Genomic DNA, 14,649 nt, shown 5'->3' on the forward strand with positions numbered 1-14,649 from the left:
GCACATAGTTCACCATATGATACCTAACAGTCACTAGACTGCCTGCTTATCCATAGATGTACGCATTTCCCTGATTGCCTCTACCTTAGCACTGTCAACTTTCAACCCTTCTGCAGAGATCACATGTCACATGAATGTGACTTCCTTCTGCATCAATTTGATCTTATCTTTCATCAATTTAACATTTTTCTTGCGACATCTCTCACTAATCTTCTGTCATGATCCTCTATGGCCTTAGCATCGTCTTCACCGCTTCCCCAAACTAGAATATCATCATGAATTGCTTTCACACGTTGAATCCCTTCCAAAGTTTCATCAAGTTCTCTTCTGCTATACCAGATGACATTCTCCTCCATCTGTATCACCCCCATGGCATTCCAAATGTGGTGAGTTTGCTAGATTCCTCATCTATGCCAAAACCCATTTTTTGCATCCACAACAGTAAAAATTCTTGCCCTGCTCAGGTCTGGGAGAACATCTTCTGTTGTTGGAATTAGGTAATGGTTTATCTTCAAGACTTTATTTAAAGGTTGTGGGTCAATGCACAGTCGTATTTTCTTGTTGTTCTTCATGACCACCACCATGCTAGAAATCCAATATGTTGGTTCTTTCTCTGGAGTCAATATTCCAAGTTTCACCAGTCGTTGAATTTCTGCCCTCAACTGTGGCTTAACAGCTAATGGAATTGGCAATTTTACTGGTTTGGCTTGTTCTGTCAGTTCAAGGTGGAGTTCTCCTTCCAAGAGACCTTCTCCACTGAATATGTGTCTTCATATTCCTATATGAGGTTTTGTGTTTTCTCTACTGCCATGATATGTTGTTTATTTACAGTAATAAGTTTCATTTTCTGCACCGCTTGAGCTCCAAGTAGGGGTCTTTCCTTCCCTTGTGCAATCACAAACTCTAAGATGTAAACTTTCTTATTCTTTGGATTTGTAATGTGTAATTTATTTTAACCCAAGGCACTTGTTTCACTAGTGTTATACATAACATGTATCACATTGTTCTTTTCAAGGTGCTTCAGTTTGTCATCATGGCATACTGTCTTATAATCTGTTTCAGAGATTATGTTAACTGTTGAGTCACAGTCTAACTGGAAATTTATCTAACTCTAATCTTAAGCCATTTTGGCAAATGATTTCTTTCGGTATGTTTTTATCCTTTTCACTTCTTTGACTGTCAGTACAAATTCATCACTATCAGTGTCCAGACTTGAATCATTATCTGTAACTTTTACCCCTTCTTTCTGCTTGTATTTCTTTTTGTGTGCTTTCCACTTTGGAATTTTCTGTTCTTTAACCCACACTTTGCACAGATTTTCCCCACGGCGAGGCAAACCTCTTTCTTTGCTTCATGTTTTTTCCCCAAAGTAGTCATACTCTCTTTGCAGCTGACTTTGCTTTTTCGACTTTTCACTCTTCCTTTGAGCTAATGCCAACACTTCTTCCTGAATCATAGTTTTCATCTGTTCTTGCATTTTTTCATGAGCTCAACAAATATCTATGCAAGTTCTTACGGTTAACTTCTTGTCTTGCAACTGTTTTCTCCTTTCTTTCGATGACCTGTTATGGCATTCCACCCAAACAACAAGGATGTGTTCTCATATTTTCTCAGTTACTTCCAGCTTGCCCTAACAACTTGAGTTATTATTGGGAGAAAAAAACATGGCAGATCAACAGTCAGTATGTTCTGCTGTCTTTGTTCTTAACTGCTCACACTTTAAAAGTGGTGTGAGTTCTCAGTCTGAGAACATGGTTCTTGTCAGTTCTCAAACAAGGTTTTTCATCTTAGGGTGAGAAAAACCACATGAACATTGTTCACATGTCAATAACCTTGTTCTCATGTCTCTCCCAAAGACAGTCAATATATGCTAAGGTCAGTCATTGTGTCACATGGACAGTCATTGTGTGCTAAGATCAGCCATTATGTCCCAAGGACAGTCATTGTGTGCTAAGGACAATCATTGTGTCCCAAATAGCCATCACATACTCAGGACAGTAATTGTGTACCAAGGACAGTCGTAGTGTGCTAAGGACAGTCATTGTGTTCCAAGGACAGTCATTATGTGCTAAGGTCAGTCATTGTGATCCAAGGACAGTCATTGTGTGCTAAGGACTGTCATTATGTGCTAAGGACAGTCATTGTGTGCCAATGACAGTCATTGTGTGCTAAAGACACATTGTATTCCAAGGACAGTCATTGTGTGTTAAGGACAGACAGTATATGTCAAGGACAACCATTGAGTACTAAGAGACAGCTATAGGTAACATTTTTTTGCCATGGTTGGATATTGATTATTTTCTACTGTTGTCTAATCTTTGTTTCCCTTCCATTATTTATATTTTATGCAGTGTTGAGATCTCTAGCATTATTTTCCTACTTAATTTTTTGCCTGTATAGACTACTGATAGTTCCTCTTGCAAAACGTGTCATTAGTGTTTCATTCCAGGTTTTGGTCTTTTGTATGCTAACAACAAACAGTGATTTCAAAATGTGCTGTTACCATTTGCAAACCACCTTAAATCATTATTTTACAACCACCATAAATCATTATTTTGCAACCCACCAAAACTCATTATTGTTAGCCTAATTATGCTGACTTGAAGAAAATAGAGCTGATTTAGTGAAAATATCCTATCTGCCAACCACCTGCCTTTCCTCCTGTATTGAAATACAGTAAAACCTGTATATGAACAAGCTATTCTTACAGGTAGTCTTTACATAGTATAATTTATTTATTTATTTACAAATATCCACACAGGTATTAACTTCTGTATTTAAGGGGCCACTTTTCCGTGAACTTTCTGTACTGGTGATTGTTAGATTCAGTTGATATACAAGTTTGACAGGATTCTGAAAGCTTCAAAAGAAAATGGAAGTCATTGGCTTGCTCTTAGTTTTTCATATAGTTTGAATTGTATTGGGTCATTATTTGCTGATTTTTGAAACTGTCAAAATATAGTTTTGCATGTTTTTCGCAGATAACTTTTGTATGCCCCCACTGCTTGCAGCATTGTCCTTTTGATTTTGTCTTGACCATCTAATGACTAAAGAGCTTGTTGGCACAGTGGCATAAAAATCTTGAAACATATAATACTGAAATTTGGCAGGCATATATGTAAGCATATGTAGATATCTGATTAGACTTGTAGACTAATAAAATAAGTTTTTGGTCCCCCTGCTTGCAGCTGGTATCATGATTTAGTCTTTTCATCCCTCTGTTCATTTGTCCAGGTAAGCATGTTAGCACAATGGCACAAAAAAATGAGTGTGATCCAATGAAATTCAACAAGCATATTTGCATGCATGCATATGCCAATGACTTTACTAGATTTTCAGATCATTTGATCTTTTTTAAAAGTCGACACACATCTTAAAACTCTATTTACTTAGTTTCTTTTTTACACAAACCTTAATTAACATATTTAAGCAAAAACCATGTAAGGTACAAAAATTAAATTTGGTGGGCTTGTTTGTTTGTAGATGTGAATGACATGTTTAGATTTTCAGGCTGTTAAGCATTTTCTCCTCAGTTTTTATCTCTACTGGTCATGTGATGGTCTTTTGTCTGTCATCTGTCTACTTCTCCTGAACTACGTGGAAGATTGCCATAAAACTGTACACATGCATTTATCCTATGGTCTAGTTGGTCCTTAATGACAATGGTGCTGCTCAGGCATATGGTATGGCCACCACTGTAGTCATCTTGAAAATCTTGTTTTCACTAATCCTCCTTAATGGATGGTCTTGTCAAAATGGAGTTTTCACTGAAAGACTTCTTATGACGTCTGGTTCATCGTAAATAAAAATGGTGCCAATCTGAAATCCATTATGGCCACCACAGTGGCCTTTTTGAAAAACTTATTATTACTCCTCCTACATGGATGGTCATATCAGCCTGGGGTTTTCACTAAACGACTTCTTATGATGTCTGTTTGTTCCTAAATGTAAATGTTGCTGATGCAAACTCCATTATGACCATTGTCTTGAAAATCTTGTCATGACTACTCTTCGTACATGTATGGTCATAGTAACATAGGTTTTTCTCTGAAAGACTTCTTACAATGTATAGTGGTCCCAAACAAAAATGGTACTGATCTGATGTCCAAATGGTTCTTAAAATTCTTGTTATTATGACATGGGATTTTCACCAAAACACTTCTAATGATGTTACTTTGTTCTGAATGAAAATTATGCCAAGCTGACATCCATTATGTGTGCCACAGCAGCTAATTTGAAATTCTGTTATCACTGAAGAATATAAGAGATGAACACTTGACATTTAAAAAGAAGAAATAGTCTTATCGCCAATTCTTGGATATTCTTTTCGTGCAGTAGTGTCAGTTCCCTTGAGAGATTCATGTTTATATGTTGTTGAACATTTTATACTTAAACCTGTTTTAAGAAACCTTGTTTGCATGGGTTGCAAATAACACTTGAGGCACATGAATCACATTTATTAGACATGTCTCTTTGTGGATAATTAACATGATTAGATTTTCATACCAAGAAAACAATTTTTCAAATGTTTCAAATATTTTATAATTTTTGGGGATTGTAGTTGTGGCACAGTCTTCTCATCAGTCAGCTAAATTCCACATCAACCCTTGGCAGAGCTATTTGACTGGATGTACTGAAAGAAATGGATCCAGTTAAATTGCTTATACAATTACCTTGGCAGAGCTATTTGACTGGATGTACTGAAAGAAATGGATCCAGTTAGATTGCTTATACAATTACCTTGGCAGAGCTATTTGATTGGATGTACTGAAAGAAATGGATCCAGTTAAATTGCTTATACAATTTACCTTGGAGGATAGTTGGGGATTTCATTGCAGTTTCAGTAGACAACAACACACCTGTCATACATTTGTCTTTTGAGTCAATGTAGGTGGATGTCATTGAAATCATCATGTTGAAAACCTAACAGGTCAAATAATGAGCTCCTGATTGGTCAGTTGATTTTGCTTACAGTAACATCTTGATTCACAAGAAGGCTCTTGATCAAAACAGTGTTTTTGGCAAGCTACTGATACTAATTGGTGATGTGGAACTTAGTGGATTGGTGACTCTTGACTACCTATGGTAAGTTATGGGGATTTGTATTTTACAAACACAAATCTAGTTCTATTTTTTCAAAACATTAAAAAAATTTACCCCAGCTTTGTTAGACTATTGAGCAAAAACCACTTGATGTAAACAGTTAAAATTTGGTAGGAATGTTTGGATGCATGTGTACATGTAGATTACCTGATTAGTTTTTAATGCCATTATAGCAATTTTCCAAATTAAAAAAAAAGGTTTTACACTTTTGGGATTAAGACTGTTTGGTCTGCATTGGGGACATATATTTTCCAAACACAAATTGAGCTATTTCTAATCAGATAGAAAAGTGCCAGTTACAAGGTTTGTTCAGAATGACCCACCCACCACACAACTTCTGGACTCGGGGATACTGTATAGTCTCAGTGCATCCAGCATGCTATAAGAGGTGTCTGATGGATGCAACCTGTTTGCTGGGATGGTTCCCATGTCAGTTAGAAGTATTTTGATATCAAAACATCTATGAATTACAATATTTACATTGGTGATAGTGCATTATGCATAATACAGACTCAATCGATTGAATCAGAACAATGGAACAAATGAAACAGAAATTAAGTGATATAATCTGTCTATAGGTAAATATTTTCTTGTCATCTGTCTGCCCCTTGGAATGAAGCAACAGCTACTCAGCTTACAAAATGTATACAGTTTTCCTTGTGCCTTGTATATCTACCTAATTACCTGCTACACACACAATTTTAACATTCAAAGAGATGGCAGTGATTAATCATTGAAAATAAAATCAAATAAAATTAAAATAAAAATAATGCCCTATAGACATTTTGGTTTCTCATGGTAAATATTTGTTCCACTTGAGTGTTGTTGTCATTATGTATGCTTAACAAATCCTACAGGCTATTAATCTACCTTTTCATATTTTGCTTTGTATATTGAACAGTCAAAAGAAAGAAAAGGAAAGCACTTTGGTTTTGTTTGTTCTGTGAATTTATGATGTCTTACTGGTTGAATGGATCTGTGCAATGAGACAGGTGATGTTTATTTCCAAACAAGACTCATTTGTTATAATTTTCAGTTTATTTGTATTGTATATGTGATATTAGCATAATATACAGTATATTGTATTGAAGATAGTCATCATAATTTTCTGGTCCTGACAACAACACACACACTCACACACACGCGCGTCATAAGAGCAGCATGACCAGATGATGTCATAACAGAACAGCAGGACTGAATGATGTCATAACAGAGCAGCAGGACCAGATAATGTGATAACAGAATAGCAGGACCAGTTGATGTCATAAGAACAGCAGGACCAGTTGATGTCATAACAAAGCAGCAGGACCAGATGATGTCATAACAGAACAGCAGGACCAGATGATGTTATAACAGAAGAGCAGGACCAAATGATGTCATAACAGAGCAAAAGGACCAGATGATGTCATCACAGAGCAGTAGGACCAGATAATGTGATAACAGAATAGCAGGACCAGATGATGTCATGAGAACAGCATGACCAGTTGATGTAATAACAGAATAGCATGACCAGATGATGTTATAACAGAACAGCAGGACCAGATGATATGATAACAGAACAGCAGGACCAGATGATGTCATAACAGAACAGCAGGACCAGATGATGTCATAACAGAACAGCAGGACCAGATGATATGATAACAGAGCAGAAGGACCAGATGATGTCACCTTCTGCGACTTTATCATCTAATACAGATCTCAAGAAACTAATAAATATTTTCGCTAAAATATGGGAAACTAGCAAATTTTGCTATCATGGCAGAAGCAACAGTGAAGTCAATATATGGAAAGAACAATACTGATACTTCTGACTATTGTCCCATAGCAATAATAAGCTGTATTTCCAAAACCATGAAACATTGTGATAAATGATAGAGACCTGGTATCTTGAATACAGCATACTACTATCAGACGTTAGTGTGGATTTGGACATCAGAGAAGCACAATTGACTGCATGGTCAAAATTAAAACGTGCTTGAGAAGCTTTAAAAAGAAAGAACATATATTTGCCATCTTTTCCAGCTTTAAAAAAATCTTATGAGACAGCATAGAGGAATGATGTAATGGTTGACCATTCAACCTAGTTTTTCTTTTTTCTTTTCGTTTAAGAAAGTTTTTGATACTACCACAATGAAGAATGGCATAATGAGTCATCATTCATCCTAGGAAGCTTAAAACACCTCATAGAAGATTGGTGTAGTGAGTGACCATTCATCCTAGGAAGCTTCAGACACCACATAGAAGAATGGTGTAATGAGTGACCCTTCATCCTAGGAAGCTTAAGACACCACTTGGAAGAATGGTGTAGTGCATGACCATTCATTATAGGAAACTTAAGACACCACATGAAAGAATGGTGTAATAAATAACCAGTCATTCTTGTTTTTTAAAACTTGGAACAAGTTTTTGACACCACAATGAAGAATGACATAATGAGTAACCATTCATCCTCGGAAGCTTAGGGCACCACACGGAACTTTGGTGCAATGAGTGAACATTCAACTTAGTTTTGTTTTACTTTAAGAAAGCTTGTGACATCACATGCTAGTATAATAAATAAACTACTGTATTTATTCATTTATAAATCGAGTCAAACTGCAAACAGTAAAAATCCTGATCTTTCTTGGCATAATGAACCTGTAGATCAGGTTGTTCTAATGATTATTCCTAACAAACGAGCACAGACCCAGATCTGCCAGCACATAATGCAATTGCAGATCTGGGTTGGTGCAGTTTGCAGTTGAACTCAATCTTATACATGAGTATAGATGATATTCAAACTAGGTCTATGTTGCTGTTTGCACATTTTATATCCATTTTTCAGAAAGTCATATTCCCATTGTGCAGGACTTTAGTAAGATTTAAACTTGATTGTGGCCTGACTATGTATGGATCACCTTGCAGATCTTACTTGGTCATATGCTCTGCTAGGAATGGAGACTTCATCTATGAGTATTTAGAACCTCCCCTTCAGAAAGCCTCAATGCAGAATTAAATGAATCAACACCTTATCTCAGACAAATGAAATTGGCTCATAAATATACAAATTACCACCAATCCATCTAACCCAGCATTTGATGTTGTCTTAAGTATACAAATTACCACCAGTCCATCTAACCCAGCATTTGATGTTGTTTTAAGTATACAAATTACCACCAATCCATCTAACCCAGCATTTGATGTTGTCTTAAGTATGCAAATTGCCACCAATCCATCTAACCCTGCATATTATGTTGTCTTAAGTATACGAATTACCACCAATCCATCTAATCCAGCATTTGATGTTGTCTTAAGTATACAAATTACCACCATCCATCTAACCCTGCATATTATGTTATCTTAAATATACAAATTACCACCAATCCATATAACCCAGCATTTGATGTTGTCTTAAGTATACAAATTACCACCATCCATCTAAGTCTGCATATTCTGTTGTCTTAAGTATACAAATTACCACCAATCCATCTAACCCAGCATTTGATGTTGTCTTAAGTATACAAATTACTGCCATCCATCTAACCCAGCATAATATGTTGTCTTAAGTATGTAATTACCACCTATCCATCTAACCCAGGATAAGATGTTGTCTTAAATATACATGTACCACCAGTCCATCTAACCCATCTTATAATGTTGTCTTTAGTATACATGTACCTCCAGTCAATCTAACCCAGTATATGTTTTGACCCAGATACCAAGCCAGGTACAACTGAAAGCTATATTAAATGCCACATTTTAGCATACAAGTTCATCCTTGTAAAAAAGTTGCAAAAAACAGTCTTCCCCGTACTGCAAAATTATGCATTCCCAGATTACTACTTGGGTTATTATACACCTCAGATATGATATTTTTCATTGCATTTACAAAAAGTCTTCCGTTAAATGAAATCTGAGCCTCCCTGTTATGACCAGATATCAGTGCATATATGCAGAAGGTTGCAAAAAGAGACAAGATTGCAGCTGCCATGGCAACACCCACATCATGATCTGAAGCTGGTTACCAATTAAAGCCTCCATTTTTATAGCAGAAATTGTAGTTACTCAGATCTTTGAACTACCTTGAAACCTTGCAGAAGAAAATTAATTACCATATGTACTCACTTTAAGTCAAGTTGAACTGCAAACTGCACAGACCCAGATCTATCATCACATAATGTGCTGGCAGTTCTGAGTCTGTGCAGTTTGTTAGGAGTAGTCAGAAGAACAAACATCATAGACCCTGATCTGCAGGTGCATCATGCCATGTCAAATCAGGATCTTTGTTGTTTGCAGTTTGACTTGATTTATAAATGGGCATATACAGTATCTGCTCTGATTCTCATTAAACACTGAAAGCCTTGCAGACCTTAAACTGGAATACTTATTAATATCATGAATCTTTTTCAAATTTGCTCATTAAATAAGAAAAAAAGTTTTGTACATTTGTCTTTCTAGTCACATTACTGTATATACTCATGCATAAGCTAGCTTGCATATAAGTTGACCCTCTGAATAGGCAGAACTTTATAAAGTGCATGACATGTGTATGAGCCAACCCTTAAGTCCAGTCATTTTGAAAAATTTTGGTATAGCTACTCCGTCTGAATGGACGGTCTTCTTCACATGGAGTTTCAGTACGTGCCTGAATTTTATTATCAAGTTTAGACCTTGTCCCACAGATAAGCCAACCTCCCAGGTTTTTATTTTTTCCTAAATTGTTTGCCTTATATGCAATAATACACGGTAGTAATAAGGGAAATGAAAGTTTCTGTATGGAAGGTTTCAGGTACTGGTTATAAATAGTACATCAAATTGGCATGCACGTTATACATGACATGATATATGGAATGAAACTCCTGGCACTTCAGAACATCAAGTCCATTAGAGTAGTGTAGCATGATACCTCAGTGTTTGACATCACTATAAACTGTCATGCTGCAGACATTGTAGCGATATGACTGAAAAAAATTGTTAAAGCTATGTTTTTTAAAAAAAACCATAACCAATCAAATCAAAAATGGCAACAGAAACCATGAGGCTTTACCCTTTTGGATATCACTTGCTGTTTTGTATTTGCTGATAATTTTTAATACCCAGGGTCCTATTGGAGGAATAATGATTTGTTCATTTAAGATGGAACCTTTCTGAAAATTTGGCAGTACTAGTGGTTGTCTTGAACAAGCTTTGTGACTGGCACTTTTCTAATAGATCACAAAAGAAGAATCATGTGAAATCTCAGACACAAAGTAATTCATATACAGTGTAACACAAATATTAACATACTTTGCATTTTTGTTGTTGAATTTTTGCACATTTGTAAATTACTTTAATCAATTATTGTTCATGAAATACACAAAGAAAAGAAGAAAAATATTTGCATATTTACAAAATATTAAGCAAAAAGTGTCTTACTAGGCATTTGTTGATTGCAGGATCATCAGATATCTGCCCAAAAAGCAAGAAAATGAATTGGAATGGTGAGTAATTATTTACACATGTATCAGTTTGAATTAAACTGATAGCATTTGCAAAGAATATTCCTCATTCCATTCCAAAACAGAGTTTAATCAAGATCAGCACTTTTTTTTACTAAAATGATGTTCACAAATGCTTCTTTTCCAGGCTTATTTGTAGATGTTTTGTTGTTGTATCAACCATTAATTATAAGCCACTGTTTTATTTTCCAGGAGACTAGTGTGCTTTATTAGTACTTTACAGTAAACCCCCGATTTTTGAGTATTGCATTCATGAGAAACCTTATGTATGTTGAATTTGAGTGTCTCAAGGTGAATTTCCCCCCAAGAAATATTAGAAAAGTGAGGGGTGGTGTTCCTTATACCTCACATTAATGACACCAAAGTTACCAAAATAAAACCTTCTTCAACCAATACATTGTTTATTATGTTACAAATTTGTAAACATATTTATTCAATTACATTACATGTATAAGCTAAGCACACAAAAAATACAAAATGACCAATGAACATTTTTCAATCCATCCATCCATGGGAAGCCAGATTTTCATTCTGTTGAACACATCAAAAGATGGCAGTGATATCTCTCAAAATATGGGTGGATTCTGGGCAAGCTGGCTCTCCCTACTAATTGGTGGGCTCCGGTTTAGCTGATTGAGTTGAGATGGTGCTATCCTGCTTCCTGAAAAGCTTGTCCAAGTAAGACTGGACCAGTCAGTACAGCTTATCCCTGTAAAGCTCATATCTTGAACACCTAATGAAGCACAAGGGATTAAGAGAACTCTTAACTGAGAGTGTTAAGGGGTGATGCTGCTTCCACAATAGCAGTACTGAGAATAAGCAAAGCTTCCAAAATCCTGCTTGGGAACCCATGCTGCACATTCATGTATATCCTCAAATGATACAAGTCTCGGGAGGTAATTTTTTGCTTATTTGTTGATAGTAATTCTTGTAAACATAAGACAGGTAAGTCAAATAGGGGTAAATCAAGGGTTTACTGTATTATACAGGTTTGTGCATCCATTTGCCACTGTTGCCTGAAGTTTGGTTTGGCTGTCAAAATTTGTGGCAGTGATACAAGAGTCGTATGTAATATACAATTGAAGGCAATGGGTGTAGTGAAGCAATACACTACCACTATTATTTCTGGTGCTTGTCCCCAGTTCAGGGTGAACATTTCCTCCTCCAGGTATAATTGGAGGTCTAGACCAAAAACAACACTGTCATAGTCAGATGTACTGTCACTTTTTTTTTATTCAGAATATCAGCCTTCTTTCCTTGGTCTTGTTACAAAACAGGTGTTCTAGATCTTCATTTAATTAAGTATTTAAGGTGCTCTAGATCTTCATTTAATTAAGTATTTAAGGTGCTCTAGATCTTCATTTAATTATTTCAGGTGCTCTAGATCTTCATTTAATTATTTCAGGTGCTCTAGATCTTCATTTAATTAAGTATTTCAGGTGCTCTAGATCTTCATTTAATTATTTCAGGTGCTCTAGATCTTCATTTAATTATTTCAGGTGCTCTAGATCTTCATTTAATTATTTCAGGTGCTCTAGATCTTCATTTAATTAAGTATTTAAGGTGCTCTAGATCTTCATTTAATTATTTCAGGTGCTCTAGATCTTCATTTAATTATTTCAGGTGTTCTAGATCTTCATTTAATTAAGTATTTCAGGTGCTCTAGATCTTCATTTAATTATTTCAGGTGCTCTAGATCTTCATTTAATTATTTCAGGTGCTCTAGATCTTCATTTAATTATTTCAGGTGCTCTAGATCTTCATTTAATTAAGTATTTAAGGTGGTCTAGATCTTCATTTAATTATTTCAGGTGCTCTAGATCTTCATTTAATTAAGTATTTCAGGTGTTCTAGATCTTCATTTAATTAAGTATTTAAGGTGCTCTAGATCTTCATTTAATTATTTCAGGTGCTCTAGATCTTCATTAATTGACTTTTGACATTATTTTCATTCCGTAGTATGCATTTTTGTACCGCAACTGACCTTTTATCCCATTTGTCATTATCTAAACCTCCTTATAAATGTCTGAGTCAGACTTCAGTTATGGTTTTCTTCCTTTATTGGCATTGGCTAGGAGAAGGAGTGATATTCATTCCTTATCAGTGGAATAGTTTTGTCTTCATTTCAATGGCAACTACTTTTCAGTCTCTCCTTTGCCAAGCTGGTTTTCTGGCCAAGAATTAGCTCCTGAAACAATTCAGATTCATTGTCTCAGAGATAATGGTACTAGATTTTTCTATGATAGACTTCCTTGCCTGGTCAGAGCTGTACTTTTATGTTTGCTTCAGTTAAAATAGAAAAAAAAATGGTCACAGTATCAAACATCTCTTTATCACTTCCAAAGGTACTTCTTATACCTCTGCAGCAGCCAGCATGAATAGGTGAATTAATTTGACTATCGAAAAAATTATCAGTCTCTCACAGAGAGAGCACTTTCCTTCATGAGAATGAAACCCAATGAGGTTCAGACTAATGCTACATCTTTGGCCTTTATTACTCATTCCTTTCTGGATGATGTCATGAAAGCCACCATTTGTTGTTCTCATTCCACTTTCATCTCATTTTATCTCTTTTCTGTGGTACAGCAGAGTGAGGGCAATTACACATTAGGCCCAATTGTTTCAACTCCTCAGTTGACAACAGGTCATCTTCCATTCTGCAACATCATCATGCTGGAAAGAGATTTTAATTTTTCTTTACAGCTGTTATGGGGCCAATAACCATTCTCTTGGCTGGCAAAATCAGCAGTGTTTATAGAAGGGGTCAGGTATTGGAGGGGAGATGGAAAATTAATTCAGATTTTGTAATACTCACTTGCTCACATCTGAGTGGCACCATGTTATTTTTGTCTTAGACCATCAATTAGTAATTGTCACCTTAAACTGGGGACTAGCACTCAGAAAAGAGGTACATTTTTGTACCAGTATAATAACTGCAGCTTAGTATTACCTAATTGAAACTGGTTCATCTTGCCCCCCCCCCCACTACATTTTGCCACACATTTACAAAAAAACTGTTCTTTTTTTTCTCTTGTACATTTGCTATTAAAATAGTGGCTGGTGCACTTTATGCAAATTGCTATGAAAGTACTTTGAAAATTTGATTTAAAACAATGCATTAGTATGCCGGTCATTCATGATGATGTATTTGTGCATTTCATATTTGCATTCTGTATGTCTGAAAAACCATTTGTTACTTAGTCCATCTGTCCATGATATTATTCATGTCCACTTTATAACTTTAAAACGGTTTGATTTATTGGGATGATATGGGATTAATTAAAGATCATAGCAAAACAATATCAAATGCAGTCTTCATTCTCCTCTCTTCAAGAACAGTGTCAAGGTTAAGTGTCACCAATGTACCTCCTTTATGATGAAATCTTTAAAAATCAGAAATTAAAGAAATGAAAGTTAAAGAAAGACACCATACATCTTAGTGCAATTATAGAGGATTAAATTAATAATTATTAATTTGATAGGTCTCAATTTTTTAGCTCTGGTCATAGATCAGAAGAACTTATGTGATGGCTTTGTGTAAGGCATCCGTCTGTTTGTGCAAATTTGTAATCACTACTTCTCCTAAACCACTTGGAGAAATGCCATGAAACCCTAGCAACTTATTCACCCTAAAGTAAAGTTGGTCCTAATAGAAAATGGTGACCCTAGCAAATCAAATATGAGCAGCCAACTTGAAAACAGTGTTATCGCTAATACGTTTGAACAGATGGTCATTTGGACATGGGGCTTGCAATGAAAGATCTGATGTTTTGTTATTCTTGAATGAAAAAAGTGCTGATCTGACATCCAGCATGGATACCATGGTGGCCATCTTGAAAATTTTGCTATTACCACTTCCCTTTAATGGATAGTCATATCACTATGGGTTTTCACTAAAAGAAGTATGGTAATGGTCCTAAATGAAAATGGTGCTGATGTGACATAATATGACAACCACAATGGCTGGCTTGAAACTCCTGTTGTCACTGCTTATACTAAAAGAATGGTAATACCATAATGGTTGTATTCATAAAAGACTTCTTATGCAGTTTGGTTAGCCTTAAATGAA

General features: G+C 35.6%; 1 protein-coding gene across 18 annotated transcripts in view; it reads left to right on the forward strand.

Moving 5' to 3' along the window:
- LOC149806554 (guanine nucleotide-binding protein subunit gamma-1-like) overlaps positions 1 to 14,649 on the forward strand; it is a 135,959-nt gene that overhangs the window by 99,117 nt on the left and 22,193 nt on the right. For 13 of the 18 annotated variants that reach the window (XM_089954423.1, XM_089954420.1, XM_089954470.1 and 10 more), the window contains one exon: positions 10,518 to 10,562. The exons of 2 other annotated variants lie outside the window; for them this stretch is intronic. In XM_089954423.1, the coding sequence (XP_089810549.1) occupies positions 10,550 to 10,562 (13 nt within the window). In that variant the 5' untranslated portion in view covers positions 10,518 to 10,549. Of the gene's footprint in view, positions 1 to 4,974; positions 5,086 to 10,517; positions 10,563 to 11,454; positions 11,477 to 14,649 lie in introns of those variants that run through there. 3 more of the 18 variants (XM_089954427.1, XM_089954523.1, XM_089954415.1) reach the window with 3 other exon arrangements.

The sequence above is a fragment of the Sinohyriopsis cumingii genome, chromosome 1 (assembly GCF_028554795.1).
Source record: "Sinohyriopsis cumingii isolate HCF-2022 chromosome 1, ASM2855479v2, whole genome shotgun sequence".
Classification (NCBI taxonomy): domain Eukaryota; kingdom Metazoa; phylum Mollusca; class Bivalvia; order Unionida; family Unionidae; genus Sinohyriopsis; species Sinohyriopsis cumingii.